General features: G+C 35.2%; 2 protein-coding genes across 2 annotated transcripts; one reads left to right on the top strand and one right to left on the bottom strand.

Annotated features, from left to right (window-relative positions):
- Positions 1–4,566: 4,566 nt before the first annotated feature.
- On the bottom strand, positions 4,567–9,992 carry psma5 (proteasome 20S subunit alpha 5). The gene is made up of 10 exons (XM_073825935.1): positions 9,901–9,992; positions 9,305–9,347; positions 8,934–9,000; positions 8,670–8,796; positions 8,032–8,099; positions 7,841–7,948; positions 7,687–7,745; positions 6,431–6,533; positions 5,024–5,110; positions 4,567–4,926 (listed from the first exon to the last, which is right to left on the bottom strand). Exons 2-10 carry the CDS (start codon positions 9,331–9,333, stop codon positions 4,849–4,851), a joined length of 726 nt encoding a protein of 241 aa, XP_073682036.1. The 5' UTR covers positions 9,334–9,347; positions 9,901–9,992; the 3' UTR covers positions 4,567–4,848.
- Positions 9,993–10,936: 944 nt separating this feature from the next.
- Positions 10,937–25,936, top strand: sypl2a (synaptophysin-like 2a). Its single transcript, XM_073825784.1, has 6 exons — positions 10,937–11,115; positions 11,208–11,282; positions 19,837–19,952; positions 20,125–20,320; positions 22,172–22,348; positions 24,778–25,936. The coding sequence occupies exons 1-6, from the start codon at positions 11,101–11,103 to the stop codon at positions 24,898–24,900; spliced, it is 702 nt and encodes a 233-aa protein (XP_073681885.1). The 5' UTR covers positions 10,937–11,100; the 3' UTR covers positions 24,901–25,936.
- The last annotated feature ends 957 nt before the right edge of the window (positions 25,937–26,893 follow it).

Genomic DNA, 26,893 nt, shown 5'->3' with positions numbered 1-26,893 from the left:
CCTTAGAGTCATTTTCACATCAAGCCTAAAATTTATAGAGGCGCTGTACGAAAACGGTTTCAACTATCAACATGAAATCCATAACTTTTTGTCAGCACAGTCTGAAGATGATCTGACTCGATTTTGGTGAAAATCGGACAAACGGTCTAGGACTAGTTCGAAAAAGTAGGTTTTCAACATAATTCAAAATGGCGGACAGGGAGTTTGGCCAACTGTTGCATAATTGGTATCTATGTTGTCGGTATGACCCAAGGAATATTTTGAGACCAGTTTCATTACAATAGGCTAATGCTATCTACAGTTATTAGCATTTTTGTTCATTTTGAAACTAATCGTTAATGAATGCTTCATTACTCTTGACCAATAGGTGGCGCTGCTACCAAATTGATGTGGTGTAAACAGTGTCAGGTGTTAACGCCACATACCAAATTTGGTGCAGATATCTCAAAGCTTTGCAGAGATACAGCTTCCGATGCGCTTTGGCATCTTACCTGCAAATTCGTTGATGCGTTAAATGAAAACGGTTTCGAATATCGACACGAAATCCATAACTTTTTGTCACCATGGTCTGAAGATGATCCGAGTCAAATTTGGTGAAAATCCGACTAACGGTCTAGGAGGAGTTCGAAAAAGTAGGTTTTCTACATTCATCAAAATGGCGAACAGGAAGTTAGGCCAATTTTGGAATAATTGGTATCAATGTTCTCGGCCTGACCCAAGGAATATTTTGAGATCACTTTTATTACAATTAGCCATTTTTTTCAGAAGTTATTAGCATTTTTTGAAATTTCGTTATAACTTTTGACCACAAGGTGGCGTTGGCCCCAAAATTTGTATGTACATTCAGGGCATGGTGCCGAACATTTTTGTAATTATTGTCGAAACGATACACTAATCCGTTCTCAAGATACAGCATTTTAAAGCTAAATTCAAAATGGCCGACACCCAAAATGGCTGACATGGGAAAACCGGATATGGTTCGACTCGGCATGCTCCTCCGAATCTAACGGGACGGGTTTTGAGATTTTTGGCCAAATCACTAAGAAGTTATAAGCAAAAATATGCAACTTTCATATCTCCTGACCACTAGGTGGCACTGTGACGAAACACTGCAGGTAGCCTCAGGTCATGCTTGTTACAACACAAACCAAGTTTGGTCTCAATATTCCAAAGCGTTGCGGAGATATGGCCTCACTTCCATTTTTGAACGCTTTTCGTAGAATTAATTAGCGCGTTATTCGAGAACGGTTTGTCCAATCAACTTGAATTCCATAACTTTTTGCCTGCATGGTCTGAAGATGATCTGAGCCAATTTTGGTGTAAATCAGACAAACCGTCTAGGACGAGTTCGAAAAGGTAGGTTTTACAAACAAATAATTTTAGAAAAAAAACGAAACCTTACGATTTTTGAAATTTGGTGTTCATTCGACTCGGCATGTCCCAAGGAATCGGAGAAAATTGGAATTTTGATTTTATGGCTTACGGTTCAAAAGTTATTAGCAAAAAGAAAGTTAAAGTTTGGACAAGTGGTGGCGCTAGAGAGTTTGAGTTAGAGACTCCATACTTGCTATGGTTAATGTTGGGACTGTCCTCTATCAGTGTGCCAAATTATACAACTTTCCCGCAAGCGGTTCTATGGGCTGCCATAGACTTGCGGCGGAATAATAATAATAATAAGAATTCTAACGGATACAATAGGTGCCTTCGCACCTTCGGTGCTTGGCCCCTAAATATAGCTGCAAGCAGCAATTACGGGGCCAAGCAGTCAAAGCGGAAAATGAGGAGCTAAAGATGGCAGGAACAGCAGACCAACTGCAACAATAAGGAAAAGGAAGCAATTTTGAGAGGATTTTAGTGAAAACTACAGAAAAATGGTGTAGAACGCCTACTGATATGATTTAATGCTTATTACGTTTGATCAACAGCTGGCGCTGTTCTCAAATCCATGTGGTGTGTTTAGTGTGAGGTGACAAACGTGCACACAAAGTTTGGTGTCATTATGTCAAAATTTTCCAAAGATATAGCCTTATAGTCATTTTCACATCAATCCTTAAATTTAGAGAGGCGCTATACGAAAACGGTTTCATCTATCATCATGAAATTCATAACTTTTTGTCAGCATAGTCTGAAGATGATCTGACTCAATTTTGGTGAGAATCGGACGAACGGTCTAGGACTAGTTCGAAAAAGTAGGTTTTCAACATAAATCAAAATGGCGGACAGGGAGTTTGGCCAACTGTGGCATAACTGGTATCTATGTTGTCGGCATGACCCAAGGAATATTTTGAGACCAGTTTCATTACAATAGGCTAATGCTATCTACAGTCATTAGCATTTTTGTTCATTTTAAAACTAATGGTTAATGAATGCTTCATTACTCTTGACCAATAGGTGGCGCTGCTACCAAATTTATGTGGTGTCATCAGTGTGAGGTGGTAATGCCACATACCAAATTTGGTGCAAATATCTCTAAGCTTTGCAGAGATACAGCTTCCGATGCGCTTTGGCATCTTACCTGCAAATTCATTGATGCGTTAAATGAAAACGGTTTCGAATATCGACACGAAATCCATAACTTTTTGTCAGCATGGTCTGAAGATGATCCGGTTCAAATTTGGTGAAAATCCGACTAACGGTCTAGGAGGAGTACGAAAAAGTAGGTTTTCTACATTAATCAAAATGGTGAACAGGAAGTTAGGCCAATTTTGGCATAATTGGTATCAATGTTCTCGGCCTGACTCAAGGAATATTTTGAGATCACTTTTATTACAATAAGCCATTTTGTTCAGAAGTTATTAGCATTTTTGGAAATTTCGTTATAACTTTTGACCACAAGGTGGCGCTGGCCCCAAAATTGGTATGTACATTCAGGGCATGGTGCCGAACATTTTTGCAATTATTGTCGAAACGATACGTTAATCCGTTCTCAAGATACAGCATTTTAAAGCTAAATTCAAAATGGCCGACACCCAAAATGGCTGACATGGGAAAATTGGATATGGGTCGACTCGGCATGCTCCTCCGAATCTAACAAGACCAGTTTTGAGATTTTTGGTCAAACCACTGAGAAGTTATAAGCAAAAATAGCCATTTTTCATATCTCCTGACCACTAGGTGGCACTGTGACGAAACACTGCAGGTAGCCTCAGGTCATGCTTGTTATAACACACACCAAGTTTGGTCTCAATATTCCAAAGCGTTCCGGAGATATTGCCTCACTTCCTTTTTTGAACGCTTTTCGTAGAATTAATTAGCGCGTTATTCGAGAACGGTTTGTCCAAACAACTTGAATTCCATAACTTTTTGCCTGCATGGTCTGAAGATGATCTGACTCAATTTTGGTGAAAATCAGACAAACCGTCTAGGACGAGTTCGAAAAAGTAGGTTTTATAAACAAAAAATTATAGAAAAAAAACTAAGCCTTAGGATTTTTGAAATTTGGTGTTCATTCGACTCGGCATGACCCAAGGATTCAGGGAAAATTGGAATTTTGATTTTATGGCTTACGGTTCAAAAGTTATTAGCAAAAAGAAAGTGAAAGTTTGGACAAGTGGTGGCGCTAGAGAGTTTGAATTAGAGACTCCAAACTTGCTATGGTTAATGTTGAGTCGGCCCTCTATGAGTGTGCCAAATTATACAACTTTCCCGCAAGCGGTTCTATGGGCTGCCATAGACTTGCGGCGGAAGAATAATAATAATAATAATAATAATAAGAATTCTAACGGATACAATAGGTGCCTTCGCACCTTCGGTGCTTGGCCCCTAATAACAAGTTGAAGATTTAGAGAGACAATGAGGAAGGAAAGTAATAATAACAATTGTATTGAATTATAACTTAAAAAAAGAATAAATAATAATAATAATAATAATAATAATTTTTAGGCTTGCCTCTGATCCCTCCATGGCTACCACACGTCACGTCTCATCATTAGTGCTGGAGAAGAATGCAACAGGGCCCAAAGGCCCCCCACCCATCCCTCAAAACCCTAGCCATCTCTAGTCAGCATCTACATGCCTTATCTTCCTTATATGTTTGTAATTTATATAGATTTATTTATTTTTTATTGTGTAGATGTGATGCATTAAAAAGGTGAGATGTAAAGACAGCCCAGGCCAAGGACTTGACCCATCCACACAGCCCACCTACCCTATGAATGTGTACATATTCACACATTTTTCTTTCCCTCTTTATAGTCCTACTTTTATATAAATACATAAATTCTAAGTTGAGCATTTTAATACGTGTGTATGTATTTCAGCTAATAGGTGATGAATTAAAATAGCGAGGGATGCAGGCCAGAACCAGAGGTCCCTGAGGCGCAAGCTCAGGTTGAAAGGTGGGGGGGGATACACGACCCCAGCCCCCACCCACCCACCCACAAAAATCATTTTGACCCATACAATGTATTGTTGGCTATTACTACAAATAAACCCATTCTACTTATGACTGGATTTGTTGTCCAGGGTCACATTCACATACATGAAATTTCATTTTTGATCATGTTTGTTAGCATATAAATAGCATATATTTGTTAGCAAGAAAAAAAACAAACATCCATTTTTTTTTTCAACAACAGTTTATTAACGCCGTCATTCGTAACAAAAGAACCCCCCCCATGTAATTCAACTACAAGATCTGCTGTTCTGTGCTTGTACAGAACTTTGGAAATTTTGGGATTGATAGAGAAAAAAAAAAAAGTATAAAGACACAATTCCTGTCTGAACAGGCAAACCGTAGGATGCAGCCAGAATATTATGTATGCAATTGCTGTGTGTTGATTCACACAAAATCAGACTGGATTTTTTTTTATAGAACATCAGTCAGGCTTTGCAGAGCTCCGTTCAGCTCTAGATATCCTTGATGACATCCTCAAGCTCTTCTTTTGTGTACATGTGAAAGGTCTTGCCGGGCTCTATTGTGGCAAGCTGCAGGCAGAGACAAGGAAATTGTCAGAAACTTCATATACTTTTAAACTGAATTATATTTTACATGACCATGTGAGGTAAAGCCCTTGTGTATTACCTCAATGTTAGTGGCATTGAGTTTCTCCTCCATCACTTGTTTCAGGATAGTGAGAGAAGACTTGATGGCATCCTTTAACGTCATGGACTGAAAGAGATAAATACATTTCATGAACATTCGGTGGGGAAAGAAAGCAAGACCAATGCATGAGACTGGAATTTTTTTGGAAGCAATTAGATTTATGGGGAAGTCTTTTGGACACCGGCTGCTGCTTATTAGATTGCAGGATCACATGGGAGTGTCTGGTGACTAAAGTTACACTAGTAGAGGCATGACATACTGGAATGAGAAGATGGGTGGGGTAGATTTAAAAAGAGACTCTAATTTCCTAAGCACGTGGCTCAATTTGCTGCTGTAGTATTCTCTCAGGAGAAACACTTCGCTCTGTGAGAATACCCTTTTGAAATTACCTGACTGTTATCAGATGGATTAGAGTTAGCACTAGCTGTATACACATGGACATGTGGAGCTAATTTTGCAGTATAGAATAAATAAATGTATTATATTATAATGATATAGTATGAAGATTACTCTTAAAGAAATAGGTTATCCAAAAATAAACATTTGCTAAACTCTCAGGCTGTCCAAGATTTAGATGAGTTTGTTTCTTCATCAGAACACATTTGGAGAAATGTAGCATTACATTATTTGCTCACCAATGGATCCTCTGCAGTGAATGGGTGCCGTCAGAATGGGAGTCCAAACAGTTGATAAAAACATCACAATGAATAAACCACAAGTAATCCACACCACTCAAGTCCATCAATTAACATCTTGTGAGGTGAAAAGCTGTCACTTCTGATCAAAATGTCCATAATCCACAATAACACTTTCTCCATTGAAAAAGTCCATCCCCTGTTCTCCTCTTACATCAAAACCCACTAACATATTTGTTTAGAAATGTTTTGGACAGGTTTTTGCTTTTAAACTGTTCTTGATCTATGCACATTTCTCGTTTCAAAACTTTTTACTGGAGAATCAAATGTTACAGACTGAAGCGATTAAAAACATTTCAATGATGAATTTGTTTATTATAAACACACAGCTTTTCACTTGACAAGACATTAATTGATAGACTGGAGTGGTGTGGATTACTTGTGATGTTTTTATCAGCTGTTTGGACTCTCATTCTGACGGCACCCATTCACTGCAGATGATCCATTGGTGAGCAAGTGATGTAATGCCATTTTTTTCATAATCTGTTCCAATGAAGAAACAAAATCTACATCTTGGATGACCTGAGGGTGAATCAGTTTAAGTATGGATGAGTTGTGAAGTTTGTGCTGGCTCAAGGGATGCTGAGCTGTGCATTTAACGTAAGCATCGAAACTACCATTTCATCATTAACTTTTCCATAAAACTTAAAAAAGGAAATGGAGATGAAGCAAAAAGAGTGGGTGAATGTACCTTGTGGTAAACCTCCTGCAGAGAGCTCTGAGCTCCTTCAGATGCTGAGCCAATAGCCCTGGCATCACACTGGACAAAAGTGCCTGAAGGATCCATGTGGTATCTGTTAAAAGAAGTTTGATGTGATTTAGTGTGTGTTGTGCGTTCAGACTTGTAGTGCAGTTTGTTTGGTCCGAACCAAAAGGGGAAATTATACATTTGTTCCTGGTTCGCGCTGCTATTTTTGACTGTGGACCTAAAGACACTGAACCTAAAGGGATAGTGACACATTCACAACCTGATTGGTCAGGTGGAATGATGTATATTTTGTGACGGAATACACTGAACACCCCAAACTCAGCGCTGCTTTAAGTTAAATATACCTAATGCTGTCTGCTAGACTAAGCACACTCATTGTTGCGTGTCCATATGACTTTATTTCTACAACTTGTAAATTTACAAAGAGCTCCTTGAAAAGATACTTTACCTCCTCATGTTTCGCCATGCTCATTTTGTTTTGGACACACCGCTTGTTCCCTTAGTGAAATCACGTCACATAGTGTTGCATCTTGTCCTTACTTCATATTTTTGGTTCGTTTAGAAGTGTTTGGTTCATGTTGCGTTCATATGTGGAACTGCACAAGAGTTTGTTTGGAAATGGACTGAGACCCATTTCTTAGGGGTCTCGGTCCGCTTGTTTGGTGCACACCAGGGCACTTACAATTTTAATAATGATTAAAATGTTAATTAAAAAGTTATTTGAGTGGTGGTGGTGGGGGGGGGGGGGTTGAACTGTAACTTTATGAAGCTACAAGAATGCTTTTTGCATGCAAAAAAATAAAAATGGATCACCAACTTTATTCCACAATTTCTTCTGTTCTGTGTCAGTCGAAAAATGTTCAGAGCAAATGTACCAGAATGTCTTTGTGATGCTGCTTCTCATAGCTTCAGAAAATTAAGGTTGAACCACTGATGTCACATTTACTATTTTAACCATGTCCTTACAACTTTTCTAGGTCTTGAACGTGTCAGTTGCGTTGCTGTCTATGCAGGGTCAAAAAGCTCTTGGATTTCACCAAAAATGTCTTAATTTGTGTTCTGAAGATGAACAAAGGTCTTACAGGTTTGGAACGACATGACAGTGAGTAATTAATGACGATTAATGATTATTTTTGGGTGAACTATCCCTTTAAACCAGTAGATATTTATTTAAACAAATTGAAGTGTGTTTATTTAGGTAGCTAAATATCACAAACAAACAGAGAGAGTGTACTTACAGCTGGGGACCCTTCTCATCCAAACCTCCAAAAAGCAGTGCGACACCAAAAGGACGGCTCTAAAGGTGGAAAAGGTGGATTTTTTTAATTAAAGTACAAACAGAGAACAATGCCCTGGAGAGAACTGAAAGCCATATAAGCCAGACAGTCATACCATAGCGCCAGGGTCAGCATCCTCCTCTCCAAACTGCAGAGCAAGGTTAGACACAGCCTGCGTTACGCTCTCCACCGTCATCGTCTCATTGTAGGTAAACCAATGGTTCTGCGGAAACACAAGAATGCTTAAAATATATGGCATTTGGTACAAGAACACAATACAGATTTTTTTTAAAAAAATTCACTGACCTGTGTTTCCACTCTTGCTTTGTCAATAAGTGTTTTTGCATCCGCTATTAAGCCACTCATTGCACAGCCTGTATTGAAAATGAACATGATCATTCACAACTAGCTTTATTACCCTTATCCACATAAAGAATATGTTAATTTAAAGGGTTAGTTCACACAAAAATGAAAATTCTGTTATTAATTACTCACGCTCATGTCTCTCCAAACCATAAGACCTTCGTTCATCTTCGGGAGGCAAATTAATATATTTTTAATGAAATTCAAGAGCTTTCTGACCCTGCATAGACAGCAATGCAACTGACACCTTCAAGGCCCATAAGGGTAGTAAGGACACCAATAAAATAGTTCATGTTTTGTTAGCACACAAGAAGTATTCTAGTAGTTTCACAAAATCATGGTTGAACCACTGATGTCATATGGACTATTTTAACAATGTCCTTGATATCTATTAGGACCTTGAACCAGTCAGTTTCTGTCTATGCAGGGTCAAAAAGCTTTTGGGTTTCATCAGAAATATTTTAATTTGTGTTCCAAAGAAGAACGAAGATCTTACTGGTTTGGAATGACATGAAGGTGAGTAATTAATGACCAAATTTTCATTTTTTTGTGTGAACTCTCTCTTTAAGCATTTGTCTTACCAATATGAGAGTCAATCTCTACAATCTTTTCAATGCTGCTGGGCTCCATCAGAGGAGAGGTTATTCTCTTCTCCACAGCGAGACACACTCCCTCCGCTGTCTGAATGCCAATGGCTGTGGACCCCAACTGGACCCACAAAGCAAAGAAAATTAGCTCCAACATTCACTTAAGACTTCTAATAATGCTATATATCTTATTAGCAGTTACTTTAAACACATTGGGTGGTTAGTTTTAGTAAAACATATTAGTAAAAAAAGGTATACCTTGATGGCTTCAATGGCATATTCTACTTGAAAAAGTCTTCCCTCTGGTGAGAAAGTATTCACTCCCCTGAAGATGGAAAAAAGTTTTACTATGACAATAAATGTTATTCAGATTTGTATTTTTAATATACTAAAATAAATTGTTAGCGTTAATACAGTTATGACATCGGCGAAACCAAACTGAAAGTGAAAGTTTTAAAACAAGAGTGTGACATTGCATGCTTTAATCTTTATCTTACAAGGTGATGTGTAAATATCCTAAAAATACATAAACAAAGCCATTGACAACACAAGCATGCAACACAAATGACTGAAAGACATTCAAAGCAGTAAAAGCGTACAGTACAGATAAAGGTCATTCTTCTTCTTACCTGTCATATTCTGATCTTGTCAGGAACATTTTGAAATGCAAATCTATGAAAAAAATTCAACAAAAACAGACTTAGATGATCAAACTTTAAATGTAGTGAGTTAGCACAAAAACAACAGCTTGCTACAGCGGCGCGGTCTTAGCATTAGATTTCACAACCAATCAAACATCGACATACCTTAGACTGATTGGACGATTTCTAGATAAAAGGCGGGGCTAAGAACGAACTGCCTATTTGATTGGTCAAACCAACCTTCACTCAATGACAAGGCATGTTTTACTTCAACTCATTCAAGTCATTCTTAAATAAGCTCTAACAGCGTATAAGTACTTTTCTAAACTCTCAAAGGCCTCAAAAAGCAGTTTTCCAATAAGGTTTTATACATTTGCTTCTTTATTTTGGCAAAAAAACACGTGAGAGCACAAACACATGAGCATCTAACGTTAGCTAACCGGTTTACTACTATATAAACAACACACGGGCCGTTAAAATTACTTTACACAATATACTCTGTTGTTTCAAATGCTTTTGTCTACTGAGCTGCGGTTTACTGCATTATGGCACAACATAAGAAGTATTTATTATGAAGTACTTACCTTCTGCAGTGGAGGGTGAGTTTGCTAGTTTCAACAGTACAGGAAGTGTTCATACATAAATCGGCCGACAAAAGCATTTCATTTCAACTTAGTTCCTACCCTGTTGAACCCACCATAGAAGCCTTATGACTAGCTAACAGACTAACTATGATTATTGTGGCATATGACGACCAAATCTAGTTTTTAACTGTTGGAGGTGCATCGTAAATAACGTAAATTAATCGCCACAGTTTCCAGTTTCTCCTGTTATTCCCTTATTTGTGCCTTTACATCCCCGGCTTTCTCCAATGCATGGTTTATGTATTTTTCTTTATGATTCAAACAAACATACTGTGTTTGAGAGTAAAACTAATTACTAGTGTGTGTGTGGATGTATGCACTTTTTTAAAGAGCATTTTTTATGCCAGGTCAGGTGTATATAAACATTGAAAATACATTTTAGCTTTGTCAGTTTGAGGGATTTGCTTTTTTCCGCCTTGTATATCTTTATTTTCTTTACAGTCCGATATCAAATACAGTATCTGCATTACTGTTATTAATTAAATGGAAAATATTTTAGGATATTATTATATAATATTTGGATTTTTTTTCTAAAATGGGTAAACATAGCCCATAATTTTAATATATTTCTGTTACTGTTTAGTCTATTAATAACAATTAGTAAACGTTTTGTTTATGTAATGTTTATTTTAAATGCACTGTACGTTTACTTATAAAACTTCTGCTCACTAAGGCTGCATTTATTTGATCCAAAGTAAATGTTTTTACTATTTAAAGTAACTGTTTTCTGTTTGAATATATTTTAAAATGTAATTTTTTAAATAATACATAAATTTCACAATATTACTGCTTTTGCTGTATTTTGGATCAAATAATATAAAAGCCATATCGTTGAAACAAAGCAGTTGTCAAGTACAAACCTAAAACATTAGCTATTTAGGCCTATTTTCTGCATGTTTCTAGGGGACCTGGCAACACCGCAGAGAATTTCCGCGTGCATGTCACTTTAATAGAAAGTTGAAATCACGTGTCTCACTGTAGAAAGTTTGACAAGTTGGTCGACGTAAGTCCTGTTTTCCCGCTATCGAACACCTTGAATGTCATTCTCTTCTCTTCTTCTCCTGTTAATAACAGCCTACGCACTCTAACCTGGGAGCGAAGTCTTTCCTGTCCGCGACAATATAAAAACACACCCAAAACATGGAAATCGTGCAGGTAATAAACTAGCAACAGTTTGGTAAGCTTCGTCTTTTCCGCTCAGGCAAATCAAGTCGAGGATTTGATATTTATTTTCACTCTGTTTACAGAAAATCATGTCGGGGTTTAGTCTGGATTTGGGACCAGTGAAAGAGCCACTGGGATTTATCCGAATCCTGGAATGGGTGAGTTTCTGCGATCACTCATAACATCCAAATGTCACAATGTGTCTCTTTGATAGCACTTACATTATAACAATTAAGAGATATGTCTTTAAAAACTGTATTATGTAAGATTACTGTATCTTACACGATAAAGTACGTTTCAGTCTAATATGGTGCTGTTTTGTCAATAAGGGGCAACACCCATGTCAAAATAGTGGATTAAAAGTACTATTATGTTCACTGTTAAGGTCATCTAAACGTATAGACTTTACTTTCTTTTGCTGTGTCGTCTGATAGGATATGCTGTAGAAATCTTCTTGGGCATACAAATGCATGCAAATTTATACAAGTCCTGCCTTGCACACAGTCCCTTGAGAATTAAATGATGTTTACATTGCCAACCGTAGGCGCAACTAAGATCGTCCTGTTTGTCACATGCGCATTAGTGTCTCCTATAGTGGACTTTAGCCTAATACTAAATATACCACTGCAAACAATGGAAAATCTAGGCTATAAAACACACCTATCTGCAGGGTTCCCAACCAATGTGGGTAACTAGGCCTGGAGTTCATTAACCTACTAAGAAATCAGGTTGGATGTGAAATGAACGTTTTTATGTCAGTTGGATCTAATTTACGTGCTGTAACATTGCATTTTGATGAATCTCTAACAGAATAAAGCTTTCTTCAGAAAGGATTCTCAGCTACTTAGGCTTGCGAGCTAAGTATATTTTTGTTTGTCCTCTATTTAGTCATAGACCAGACTGAAATTCGATCCAGTTGGGCTGATATGGTTTAGACATCCGGAAGTAGAAGCTAACTGCCACAAATTTCAGTGTTGATATGTGCAACTACTTACATACTCGTTGACATAAATAACTAACAGCGCTGAAAATCCGCCAAGATCATTTTTAGAAGTGATGTTGCATGTATAGATACAGAAAAGAGGCCCAGCTGCTGTTGCTCAAATAGCATGTAGTTTATTAGATGTTCACTAACTGGATTGGTATCCCATTGAGCAGGCCGTTGGTCCTTAAAATGGTGTTTCTTAGCTATATATTTCACCAGGCGAGTCTAAGTGTGTTTCGCTCTTGCCTTTGTCAATATTTGCACTTTGCACACAATTTTGTGTGCAAGGCGGTAGACAAAAGACAAGGTGCATTTTTAACACAATAGTGTGTTGTTTTGGGTCTTTTGTATGGAGGTAGTGGAATTTCTGCAACTCAATCCAGATTGAAAAGGTGCTGGTTAGACGTGGGGACACGTTTCATCACAAACTCACTGGATAGAATCCAAGACAATGCAAACCTGCAGCTCATGATAAAGTGAGGTGTAAATGAAGCAGTTATCTCTGTGGTTATACCAGCTAAACCCCTGTTCCTCTTTTACCTAGTAGGAAATATATTACTACTATGCTAATTTGGCAACATAAAATGTGATGCGTTATTCATTGGTTAATATTAATGGAGTATATCCCATGTTTTTCTATGGGTGATCGGCGTCTATGCTTACCTTAAACTTATTAGTGAATCTCGGTTTCTGCAAAAATATTAAGCTGCACAACTGTTTTTAACATTGATAATAACAAAAAATATTTTTTTTAGGAGAAATAAGCATATTGTAATGATTTCTGAAGGATCATGTGACACTGAAGACAGGAGTAATGATGCTAAAATTTGGCTTTGCATCACAGGAATAAATGAGAATTGAGATCAAAGGTTTATGTACACCTTGCAGAATCTGCAAAATGTTAATTATTTTACCAAAATAAAAGGGGTCATACAAAATGCATGCTGTTTTTTGTTTAGTACTGACCTGAATTAGATATTTCACATAAAAGATGTTTACATATAGTCCACAAGAGAAAACAATAGTTTAATTTATAAAAAAAATGCCTTCAAAAGTTTACACACTTGATTCTTAAAGGATAACTATTGCCAAAATGCAACCTGGGCTGTTTTTTTTTTTTTACTGTAAACGAGACAAACTTATATCTAAAAGCATAATTACGACAAACGAGCCGTTTTTGAGATTGACCGTGATTTCGTTTTGTGGTCAGTGGCCGGTGAATGGGAGTACTAGGGGCATAACTTTGAGCGCATCAAAATCGATATTTTTACAACACTAAGAAGGCTCGACACACCATGAAACTTTGCTCGAAGTATCGCCTGGGTTTCTACACATGAACTCGAGCATTGAGAACATTGTTTGTGTACACAGAGTTTACTAAAAAGAAAGGTTTTGAACAACTCACTTTCACTGTTAGGGTTTCCGCTCGCGGCCGTCTTGCCAGTCAAGAGGTGTCAATCTCCGAATGCGAGGATGGATAGCTCCTAAAGCATATTTCCATATAAATGCACGGCTATTTTGTTGTTTTGTTGCAAGTGAAAAACAAAATTAACCTTCTAGTTGTAAAAAGAGCCTCATATAAGCCTAATATTTCGTCCTATGGAGTCCATTCATTCGCATTCGGAGATCGACACCTCTTGACTGGCAAGACGGCTGCGAGCGGAAACTCAAACAGTGAAAGTGAGTTGTTCAAAACCTTTCTTTTTAGTAAACTCTGTGTACACAAACAATGTTCTCAATGCTGGAGTTCATGTGTAGAGACCCAGGCGATACTTCGAGCAAAGTTTCATGGTGTGTCGAGCCTTCTTAGTGTTGTAAAAATATCGATTTTGATGCGCTCAAATTTATGCCCCTAGTACTCCCATTCACCAGCCATTGACCACAAAACGAAATCACGGTCAATCTCAAAAAACGGCCCATTTGTCATAATTATGCTTTTAGATATAAGTTTGTCTCGTTTACAGTATAAAAAAAAACAGCTCAGGTTGCATTTTGGCAATAGTTATCCTTTAATACTGTGTTGTTACCTGAATGATGTTTCTTTTTTTTTTTGTTATGTGATAGTCCTCCTGAACACTTAAACTGCCTGCTGTTCCTTTGTGTATTTGAACCCTTTCCAACAATGGCTGTATGATTTTGAGATCCATCTTTTCACACTGAGGACAATTGAGAGACTCATATGCAACTATTGCAGAAGGTTCAAACACTCACTGATGCTTTAGGAGGGAAACACAATGCATTAAGAGCCAGGGGGTGTCATATTTTTCTCATTTAGTACTGCCCTTCAGAAGCTACAGAAAATATCTATATGTTTTCCAGAAGACAAAATAAGTTAATTTTACCCTGACTTTGAAATTCAAAAAGTTTTCGCCCCCTTCCTCTTAATGCATTGTGATTCCTTCTGAAGCATCAGCGAGCGTTTGAACCTTCTGTAATAGTTGCATATGAGTCCCTCAGTTGTCCTCAGTGTGAAAAGATGGATCTCAAAATCATACAGTCATTGTTGGAAAGAGTTCAAATACACAAAAATGCTGAAAAACTGAAAATTAAGATATTTTTGATGAAATCCGAGAGCTTTCTGACCCTGCATAGACAGCAAATGGAACTACCAAGTTTAAGGCCCTTAAAAGTAGGTAGGTTCAGGCTCTCCTAAACACATGTTGAAGATTGACACGGAAGAGAAATAGTCTTTTTTTTTTGTGCACAAGAAGCATTCTCGTGGCTTTCTGGGCCTTAAATGTGACAGTTGTATTGCTTTCTATGCAGGGTCAAAAAGCTCTTGAATTTCAAAAAAACATCAAAAATATCTCAATTTGTGTATTGAAGATGAACGAAGGTCTCACGTGTTTGGAACTACATGAGGGTGAGTAATTAATGACAGAATCTCATTTTTGGGAGAACTAACCTTTACGGTAAAACAGGTCTGCTGATAGTTGCATGAAAGTGCTTTGATGTAGAGGAGGATGTGGCTTATATGCCTTCATAAGCATTTTTTTTCTCAAGAATGTTCTGAATTGCATAAAACCTGGGGAAACAGGCGGTTTGACACATTATTTACTTGTAAAGAAAGAATGTCAGCCACTCCCTTCAAAATCAGCATGAGTCCACAGTGAGGTTTTTGCTTTTAACCACCACAACCCAGATCTCTCAGCAACATTGGAGAGGAAATAGTGGTCACTAACAGGTAAACTGACCTCTGATCATGTTGACGGTGGTGGCAGGGATGGTTCATTCACACAAAGGCACTCTTTAGTAGTCACTCGCTTCGTGTAGGTGTGCATTCCAGCGTGAACGTGGCATCGGCCCACCATGTGGTTCTGTTTGGTGCCAGGCACCCTTAGTTGGCCCGCTGTGCTTCTCTGCGCCAAGCACCTGCACCGCACGCTCAACAGGAATGAAGCCAAAGTTTTGCCGGGGTGAAGATTGCACACCCACTCTTTAGAAAGCGGAGGGATTTTCTTGGCAGCAAAAATGTAGGGCTATTTTTAGTCATTTTGGGGTGCAATACAGACCAATGTGTCTCAGGATCAGATATCTGGTTTAGTGAAAGGAGAAAACAATCTAGCCTCTGTTGGAAAGCGTTTATTTTTTTGGTGATATTTCGGTCAGATGTCAGTTTAAAACTGTGCTAAAATAGTAAAAAAAAAAAAAAAATATATATATATATATATATATATACATATACACACACAGTATATAATATATATTATATCATTTATACAGATAGCTCTGGCATTTGTCTCATTTTACTCCAAAAATTTAATTTTACAATGAAATTTGTGTGTGTGTGTGTGTGTGTGTGTGTGTGTGTGTGTGTGTGTGTGTGTGTGTGTGTGTGTGTGTGTGTGTGTGTGTGTGTGTGTGTGTGTGTGTGTGTGTGTGTGTGTGTGTGTGTGTGTGTGTGTGTGTGTGTGTGTGTGTGTGTGTGTGTGTGTGTGTGTGTGTGTGTGTGTGTGTGTGTGTGTGTGTGAATATATAAATAAATTAAAATGAATGAAAACTGATATTAAAATATAAATATGAAATACAATATAAATCAAATACTATAAAAGTATTCATATATATCAGTTTTCATTCATTTATATACTTATAATTTTACATGTGTTTTTGTCTTTTTATTGTATTAGTTATATAAATTTATGTTTTAGTAATTTTAGTACTTCAAATGAAACTTATTTTAACTTGGTTGCAAAAAAAAACCAATGTCATTTTACTGTTTTTCAATTACTAAAAATAATTTTTAATATTTTTTTTAGTTAACAATTCACAAACCACATCCACATTCTCTTTGTTGTGCTATTTTTAGTTACATAATTTTGTTTTAGTAATTTTAATACTTCAACTTATTTTAACTTAGTTGAAAAAATAAATTTTTGTTTTACTGTTTATTTCAATTACTGAAAATAATAATTATAGATATATAGATATAGATATATATATATATATATATATATATATATATATATATATATATAGATGTATATCTTTTAAATAGCTTTTCTTTTTATCATTTCAGTTTTCATTTTAATTTATATACCAGTAATTTTACGTGCTTTTGTCATTTTGTCATGCTTTTGTGTTTTTTGTGTTCAGTTTTAGTAATTTTAGTACTTTAACTTATTTTAACTTGTTTGCAAAAACAAGTTTTTGTTTTACTGTTTATTTCAATTCTTGAAAATAATTAATAATTTGTTAAAAATTCACAAACCACATCCCCAAAATTGTTCAGTACTAAATGTATACTAGTATTTGTTTATTTTATATTTATTTTTTAAATGGCTTTTATTTTAATAAAAACAAAAAATGTTTATTAGTTTTATTTTTAGTTACCACAAAGCATTAATTTTTTCATCAGATTAACCATTTTAAACAGCAGCATTTTGAAAATGTATTTCTCACAAAGGACTTTGTTCTGGAGGGAAGTTCTGCATCCCACTATTGTTCCTCCTGTGTAACAGCAACTACTTCTCAGAAGACCCTTCATTGTTTCTTAAACAGGGGGTTCCACAGAGACACTTCAGTGATCAAATAGTCCTTGGAATTCTTTAATAAGTAGCTAAAATGTAAAAGAAAGGTTGAACTTTAACTTGGTTGGAATATTTATGCTTCATTTCCACTGACTCAGGCTGCGGGTAGAGCTGTCTTAAAGTGATAGTTCACCCAAAAATGAAGATTCTCTCATATGGTTTGAACGAACACGAGGGTGAACTGTCCCTTTAAGCATTTTCCTATTAGTTCTTCCTAATTTGCTAAATCTAAGATGCACAACGATCATCTGTTCCACTGTATGGCTCTTACAAGTTACTTTTTCATGATTGCTAATATATCATGTCACTTTATACAGCAAAACAGTAGAAAATGAGGAAAGACTGGTTTAGAGAATGCTGAAAAAATACCAGCAAAATCTATAAATCAGAGCTGTGCTACTGTATTCTCACAAATGTCTGCAGAAGCCACTTCCTTTGTGGAAGTGGAGCGTTTGTAAAAGGAAAGCAGCAGAGCATGCGCCAGGATATGTGTGAGTCAGCGAGAACAAAAGCGTTGAAAGATCATTTACAGATGTAGGGCTTGTCTGGATGAGGACAGCACTTTTACAATTTCGTGACGTCAGCTTTTGCCGCACACAAATGCTGAATTCATGTTTTTGAAGTTACAGTTTTATGTCAAACTGTCAGTAACTGACCCTGGAGCACAAAATCAGTATTAAGTAGCACAGATATATTTGTAGCAATAGGCAAAATTACATTATATGAGTCAAAATTATCTATTTTTTTCTTTTATGGCAAAAATCATTAGGACATTAAATAAAGATCATGTTCCATGAAGATATTTTGTACATTTCCTGCTGTAAATATATCAAAACTTATTTTTTGATTAGTAATATGCATTGCTAAAAACTTCATTTGAGCAACTTTAAAGGGGATTTTCTCAATATTTATATATATATATATATATATATATATATATATATATATATTTTTTTTTTTTTTTTTTTTTTTTCACTCTCAGATTCCAGATTTTCACAGTTGTATCTCGGCCAAATATGTCCTATCCTAACAAACCATACACCAATGGAAAGATTATTTATGTCGCATTCAGCTTTTGTATAAATCTCAATTTCAAAAAATGTACTCTTATGACTGGTTTTGTGGTCCAGGGTCACATATATTAGATATATTGATTACACATAAACTGATTACACAAAATTGCTGAAAATAAATATTTATTTTACTCAGAACTAGGGTTGGGTATCGAGAACCGGTTCCATTTTAGAACCGGTTTCAAATTTCCAATGACCGGCTATTCGATAAGAAACGTGCATTTCGATTCCGCCTAACGTTTCATGCGTTCGCATTTTAATGTGATTTTTAAACTATTTAATGGTTGTATAAGCCATTTCAAGCCTGAAACATAAAGTGTCACATTCAGCTGACCTTTCTTCACGATCCGCTAGCTGCCTGCCCCATAAATTGGCTTTAAAAAAAATGGATCTCTGTGGTCAGCCTAGGGTCCGAGATATGCCAAAAAAAAAACAATCGGTGCTACCAACCATTCCACAGAAAAACAAACAGTGTTCCAACCAATCAGCGTCAGGGGTTTGGTGTTGTGGACTTTCGTACTGGTGCAGGGATGTGAGGGAGGCGGAGCGAAAGTCCACAAAACCAACCGCCTGACGGTGATTGGTTGGAACACTGTTTGTTTTTCTGTGGAATGGTTGGTAGTTTTTTTTGGCATATCTCGGACCCTAGGCTGACCACAGAGACGCGTTTTTTTTACAGCCAATTTATGGGGGGGGCAGCAAGCGGATCGTGAAGAAAGGTCAGCTGAATGTGACACTTTATGTTTCAGGCTTGAAATCGCTTATACAACCTTTAAGTGCAGGAAGGAAAATAACTTGCACACTGTTTGCGTGCAGCGAGCACGGAGCGATGCGGGTTCCCGACCTGTGTCCGTTCTCGAACAGTGTGTTCGGTGTTAAAGAGACAGCCGTCTAATAAACGTGCTGCCTGTCATTAAAGTTAATCAAAGAACAAAAGAAAATTATTAACTGACTGAATATCTCTTATAAATTTAATGAGGATTAATCAATATTTTATTTATGAAAAGAAAACTATGCATTTTTTTTTTTTTCAATTTCTGTACCTGACATTTGTTCAGTTGTATTTATTTATGGTATTGCTGTTTAATTTGTTTGTTCCTATTTTATCACTTTAAATACATTTATATTAGTCTGGTTTTTTTTTCTGTGGTATTTTTTGGTAAAACCATAGGCAAAAGACTATGTTTGAAATCTAATTGTTTGACTTAACTTTATTTAATGGTTTTTTCGTTTTTATTAGAAATCGAGAAGAATTGGAATCGATAAGCAGAAACTGAATCAGAATCCATCAAATTCAAACTATACCCAACCCTACTCAGAACAGAACATTTCACACAAACCTAAAACCATACAATTAAGAAAATGTGATGTTTAACTAAAATCTTTTTCATTTAAGTTAATTTGATGTGCTAAAATAAGTAAACTGAAATAAAAATGAATAAAAAATACTTCAAAATATTAATAAAAGCTATAATACTATTTCAGTGATACTAAAATATCACTGATTCAGTGCGGATAATATCAAAACAGCCGAACGCTGACTGATGCAAGACAACAGTTTTGCAATGGTTTCATAGAAAAATGCTATTTTCTGAATGTCTAATAATCATAATTGTTGTGTTTACAGGTGTTCACCATCTGTGCATTTGCCACCACTGGTGGTTATGTCGGATCCTCTGTGCTCACTATTGAATGTGGAGAAAAAAAAGAGGATGTTATTGCTCATTTTGGATATCCTTTTAGGTGAAACATCCAGATTTCTATTACAAAGTATTTCTAAGCTGTAATTTTTTAAAATTTTGCAATAAGTAATCCATATGCTTATTGATTGATAAAAGTGAATGTTATAGTTTTGTATTGTAACCCGAGAGCCAATAACTTGAGCCCAAGTAAACATGTGACTTCTGCTTGTTAGGCTTCAGAGTCAGCCATATGTCATTAATCACTGCAATCACACCACGAACACGACTTACCTGCAGGGAGATTTCTCCTCCTCAGCTGAGTTCTTCGTCTGTGTGGGCGTCTTTGGCTTCTTGTACTGTACTTTCACCGTCATCCTGTACTTGGGCTACCAGCAGGTTTACAGGGAGTCTAACCGTGGCCCAGTCATTGTAAGTCATTACTTGTTATTTTTTATTTTTTTGGAAATATTGTTTTGATTATATGAATCTCATTAAAATCAGTTACATTGTATTGTATTTTTTAATGTTCTTGTCACGAATGAGCAATGTGACTGAACATCTACAGTGGTGTGAAAAAGTGTTGGCCCCCTCAAAAACTGCTTGTTTAATTTTAATATTTAAATTAGTTTGATCTGAAACATTAAAGTGTGACAAACATGCAAAAAAAATCATTAAGGGTGTTTTCACACCACTGTACCTTTCTAACTATCTATCTGTCCATCTATTCATCCGACTATCTATCATCCATCCATTTATCCAACTATCTATCCATCCTACTAGTCATCTGTCGTTCATCTGACTAGGTATTCATTTGTTTCTGAATATGTATTCATATATCTATCAACCAATCCATCCAACTATATATCTATCTATCTATCCATTTGACTATCTGTCCATTCATCTGACTATCCATCCATCCATCGATCAAAACATCTGTCTGTTGATGTATTCATCCATGCAACTGACTATCTATCCATCCATTTATCCTTCTATCATTTGTCCTACAATCTATCCATCCTGCTAACTATCTGTTTTTTTTTCGGTAGAGCCATTTATATGGTTGCAATTGAGAGCTTAATATAATTAATTTTGTAGGGTTTTATTTATTTATTTGCAAAATAAATAAAATCTTTTCCAAAGTACTAACAAAGAGATTAATACAGTTGCAGAATTGTAAATATATATTATATCAATATTATATAAATATATACTTTTGAATCTTTGAACAGTAAGATTTTTTTAAAGAATTCTCCTCTGCTCACCAAGCCTGCATTTATGTAATCCAATGTACAACAAAAACAGTATAATTTTAAAATATTTGCAATATTTAAAAGAACTGTTTTCTATTTGAAAATATTTTAAAATGTAATTTATTCATGTGATTTCAAAGCTGAATTTTTAGCATCATTACTCCAGTCACATGATCCTTTATACATTTTTCTAATTTTTTGATTTGCTGCTCAAAAAACATTTACTATATTAATATGATGTTGAAAACAGCAGTAGATTATTTTTTCGGGTTTCTTTGATTAATAGAAACGTTCAGAAGAACAGCATTTACCTAAAATAGAAATATTTTGTAACATTTTAAATGTCTTCATCACTTTTGATGAACTTAAAGCATCCGTACTAAAGAAAAGTGTTAATTTCTATCATTACTTTCCCAAAAGTAAAATTAATACTGACTCCAAGCTTTTGAATCGTAGTGTATAATGTTACAAAAGCTTCTTATTTCAGATAAATGCTGATCTTTTTTTATCTTTCCATTCATCAAAGAATCCTGAAAATGACTTAACTGTTTTAAATATTGATAATAATAAAAAAAAATGTTTCTTGAACAGCAAATGAGGATGATTACAGTGATTTCTAAAGGATCATGTGACACTGTAGACTGGAGTAATGATGCTAAGAATGTAGCTTTGATCACAGATCTAAATTACATTTTAGAAACATAGAAAACAGTTATTTTAAATAGTAAAAATATTTCAAAATGTAAGTGTTTTTGTTGTACTTTAGATCAAATAAATGCAGGCTTGGTGAGCAGAAGAGGCTTATTTAAAAAACATTAAAAGTCTCAAAAACTTTTGCACGTGTGTTTGTATGTTAATCATCCAAATGTCTGTTAATCAAATCTTCTCATGCTGTAAGATTTTCTTTCATCTGTTGAATTAATTTCTGCTTTTTTTTTTGTCCTTTTGACAGTCACTTTATCAGAATATCATTTTCTCCTACCATTAACAAGGATTGATTTTCCCGAATGTTTCTTTGTTTTCTCTCTAGGATCTGTTTGTGACTGCGATCTTTGCTTTCTTGTGGTTGGTTTGCTCCTCAGCCTGGGGAAAAGGTTTAACGGATGTCAAATATGCTACGGATCCTGACAGTCTAATACAGAAATGTCTGCCTGATAAGTGTGTAGTGAATAGCTACCCTTCAATGGGCCGTCTCAATGCCTCTGTGGTAAGTACGATTACTTAGTTCTTAGTTAGAAGTTAGTTCTGCTCTTATTTCTTTAAATTAAGCCTGGTTAATATCTACAACATTTCATTGGCCAGTATTTGTTTTATAAATGTATACATAGTGTGGTTCACATGTCCTAACATTGCTCTGAGGCAGGTCAACCTTTACTGCTATTTGGTTTTGTACAAACCTACAAACTGATTATTTGATAAATGTTTAACCCTATAAAGTCTATTTGTTTTCTAAGGCTTTTAAATTATCAAAACTTTGCTGAAAAATCTGTTGCACCCCATTTACTTCCTTTTACTATAATTGCAAAAATGTCCACCTTCAGGTTGTGGTTCATTTGTCTTTTTTCTTGAAATCTTTAATGATTTTTAAGTAAATGTAAGAATAATTTTTAACTTCAACTTTATTTATTTTATATAGCACATTTAAATGCAACGTTGTTGCCCAAAGTGAACATAACTTAAAATAAACATTCCCTGAAAATACAGTTGAAGTCAAAAGTTTACGTACACCTCGCAGAATCTGCAAAATGTTAATTATTTTATCAAAATAAGAGGGATTATAAAAAATGCATGTTATTTTATTTAGTACTGACCTGAATAAGATATTTCACATAAAATACATTTACATATAGTCTACAAGAGAAAATAATAGTTGAATTTATAAAAATTCCCCTGTTCAAAAGTTTACATACACTTGATTCGTAATACTGTGTTGTGACCTGAATGATCCACAGCTGTGTTTTTTTTTTTTTTTTTGTTTTGTTTTGTTTAGTGATAGTTGTTCACGAGTCCCTTGTTTGTCCTAAACAGTTAAACTGCCTGCTGTTCTTCAGAAAAATCTTTCAGGTCCAACAAATTATTTGTTTTTTTTTTTAGCATTTTTGTGTATTGAACCCTGTTTCAACAATGACTGTATGATTTTGAGATCCATCTTTTCACACTGAGGACAACTGAGGGCCTCATATGCAACTATTACAGAAGGTTCAAACGCTCTCTGATGCTTCAGAAGGAAAAAAACGATGCATTAGGAGCTGGGGGTGTAAACTTTTTTTTTTTTTATTTAAAGATCAGGTTCACTTGTTTTGTCTTCTGGGAAACATGTAAGTATCTTCTGTAGCCTCTGATAGGCAGTACTAAATGAAATAAATTTTATATTTAGGCAAAATAAGAAAAATGTACACAACTTCATTCTGTTCAAAAGTTTACACCCCGGGCTCTTAATGCATCGTCCTTCTGGAAGGATGTCAAAATCATCATTGTTGGAAAGGGCTCAAATAAACAACAATGAACCTGAAGGACCTGAAGAACAGCAGGCAGTTTAACTGTTCAGGACAAACAAGGGACTCATGAACAGCTATCACCAAAAAAAAAAAAAAAAACACAGCTGTGGATTCAGGTGACAACAGAGTATTAAGAATCAAGTGTATGTAAAGTTTTGAACAGGGTCAATTTTATAAATTTAACTATTATTTTCTCTTGTGGACTATTTGTAAACCTCTTTTATGTGAAATATCTTATTTAGGTCAGTACTAAATAAAAAAAATAACATGCTTTTTGTAAGATCCCTCTCATTTTGGTAAAGTAATTAACACATTGCAGATTCTGCAAGGTGTATGTGAACTTTTGACTTCAGCTCTCTTGTTTTTTTTTTCATTACATCATTACAAGCTGTCAGAATTTCATAATACTTTTTTTGTCATATAAATGTCAGGAACTGCATCAAATTGCATATTTTTTTCTCAGTTTGGGCCTTAATAAAACTTAGTTTTTCAGTATGAGCTTCATATTCTTCTGTATCACAAGCCTATATGATCCATAAAAAGCCCAATGTATCAAATATGATACTCAACAAGTTCAACAACCTATTCGATTTCTAAAAGTTATATTTTTCTGACTATAATTTAGTTTGTCAGGCTTTTACATTTATACATGGTTAAAGGGATAGTTCACCCAAAAATTTTAATTCTGTCATTAATTACTCACCCTCATTTCGTTCCAAACCCATAAGACCTTCATTCATCTTTGGAACTCAAATTAAGATATTTTCGATGAAATCTGAGAGCTTTCTGACCCTGCAATGTCAGGTAGCAAGGACTTCAGTGATTTAATGACTTCAGTGGTTCAACCATAATTTTATGAAGCTATGAGAATACTTTTTGTTCACAAGGGAAAACAAAAATAACTTTATTCAACAATTTCTTCTCCTTTCTGGGGCTTGAATGTGGTAGTTACTGTCTATTGAGGGCCAGAAAGCTCTTGTATTTCATTAAAAATATCTTAATTTGTGTTCCGAAGATGAACGAATGTCTTATGGGTTTGGAACGACAACCCCTCGTAATTTATTTGTCAATAAATGAGCATTTCAGAAGCTAGCCGTTGAAGAACTACATGCATCTTTCTTTTTTCTTCATCTTCTAGCTCTTTGGATTCCTAAACCTGATACTGTGGGCAGGAAACTGCTGGTTCATCTACAAGGAGACTTCGTTTCACAAGCCGGCCAATCCACCACCCAACGTAGAGGAAGGAGTTTCCACCTCCTAATCAGACAAGACAGGCTCCTTCCTCTCCTCTCCATTGGTTCATAAAGCAGAGGACACCACCATTTGTTCAAGTCCACACATTGAAAACTACATGTCGATATGCAAAAGCTTCATTCTAGCATCATGCAACGCAGTTCACTACATTATAAATGCTATAAGCTGAATTCATTATTTCTTTATGACTTTTTTGTTTTGTTTTAGTGTGCACTGTCTGAAGCTGATTTAGTCAAGCAGGTAAAAAAAAAAACGAAACCAAATTTTATTAGATCAGTGGCATTTCATTTGCAACTTTTTCTAGGATATTGATGTTTTTCATTATTATTAATTACTGATTTGATATAAAGATTACCTGCATTTCAGTAACGCTAAATATCCACTACAATCAGACCTCATGAGAGAAATTGCATTTGAACGCTCTTATGTCTCTGAGCACTTAAAACAATAGCACACTGATATCTAACTTGTCTTTCCTTGTAGTTTTTAAAAACTATTTATTGGTTTAAGTGCTTTTTCATTTACGTTCATGATGGGATATTTTTCCTCAGCCACATCTGAGTCACCTTACATTTGTCAGGGGAGGTCAAAGTGAAAAATTTGTCTTAGTTTCAGCGATAAATCCTCTGATATTTCGTCTGTAACCTTTATTTTAAATGCTTGTGTGAATTCTCTGAGCTGACTCTTTTTGAAGTGGTATTTGGTAATAAATTACTACGCCAAAGGCCATATATCATTTTCTATCCGGAATAATGTTAACTATTCAACACTAGACATTGTTTAACAGAAGGAAACACCTGTTTGATTTGTTTTTCTACTGTTTGGAGTAGTAATGTTGCCATTATTTATATTTGGCTGTTATTTGACTTGACACTGTAAATGTAGCGTCTGTATCACATGGGTTGATGTTTATATTTACAGAAAGAGCATTTAATTTTGTGCATCTGTGGCATGTTTTACCATCTTATTTTTTACAGAAAGAACTGTTTGTGGGGGATTGTATTTAGTTGAATTCTAAAAAATAGAATAATTGTTCAATAACAGTGATTGTCTGTGTGCATTTTATGTTTGACTCTTTGTTTAATTCTAAATTCGAATCAGTTTTGTTTTTTATTAAATCCCTAAAGTAGTTTTAATCATACAATCAAACTTTCATATTCGATATTAATATTCAGTGCCACATCTAAACGTAAAATGATTAATATAAATGGTTAAAGAAACAATAGTTTGGTTCTAATTCTGATTAAAGAGAGAAAAACTTGAAGTGCCTTTTAAAAAAAAATATTCAGGTCACATATTGACTAATTCTTTTCCTTTGTGACTTTTGGAAAATACAGGCCACATTTTTTTGTTGTTTTATATTTCTATGCTACGTAGAGAAGAAAAATCTCCACAAAGCCTGTTTGCAGTTTTGGTTAGTATTAAAAGAGAGCTGTATATATATTGGTTCGCGTTTTATTTTCAAAAAGCTGATGTTTAGTACATAACCACTAGATGGTAGTATTGTAAACACAATAAATACATCAACTAAATCACGCTGGTGTCAGATAAATGATTCCTTTGAGCCGAAGATAGTACAAAATTGGCAAAATCAGCAAACCAGCACACGTAAATCATAATATGCATTGCTTATGAGTTAAAGCCTTAAATAAGATACTAATCCAACGTTACCAAGGAAAAATTGGTGTTTTTTAAAGTCTCTTCTGCTCACCAAGCCTGTATTTATTTGATCTAAAAAAACTATAAAATCCTGAAATATTTTTACTATTTAAAATAATTGCTTTCTATTTGAATATATTTTAAAATGTAATTTATTCCTGTGATCAAAGCTAAATTTTCAGCATCATCACTCCAGTCTTCAGTGTCACATGGTCCTTCAGAAATTATTCTAATATGCTGATTTGCTGTTCAAGAATTTTTATTATTATTATTGTCAATATTTAAAACATTTCTTTCAGGATTCTTTGATGAATAGAAAGATCCAAATATCAGTATTTATT

This window comes from Garra rufa, chromosome 20, assembly GCF_049309525.1.
Source record: "Garra rufa chromosome 20, GarRuf1.0, whole genome shotgun sequence".
Lineage (NCBI taxonomy): Eukaryota > Metazoa > Chordata > Actinopteri > Cypriniformes > Cyprinidae > Garra > Garra rufa.
This window is presented reverse-complemented; position numbering and strand designations above follow the sequence as displayed.

Bases quoted from the DNA above. Each gene is read 5' to 3' on its own strand.
- psma5 (XM_073825935.1), bottom strand. From the start codon at position 9,333: ATGTTCCTGACAAGATCAGAATATGACAG. The intron at 8,797-8,933 runs GTATACCTTTTT...TTGTGGGTCCAG, and splicing joins ATGCCATTGAAGCCATCAAG to TTGGGGTCCACAGCCATTGG. The intron at 5,111-6,430 runs GTACATTCACCC...TATCTCTTTCAG, and splicing joins TGCAGGAGGTTTACCACAAG to TCCATGACGTTAAAGGATGC.
- sypl2a (XM_073825784.1), top strand. The intron at 19,953-20,124 runs GTGAAACATCCA...TCTGCTTGTTAG, and splicing joins CATTTTGGATATCCTTTTAG to GCTTCAGAGTCAGCCATATG. The intron at 22,349-24,777 runs GTAAGTACGATT...TTCATCTTCTAG, and splicing joins GCCGTCTCAATGCCTCTGTG to CTCTTTGGATTCCTAAACCT.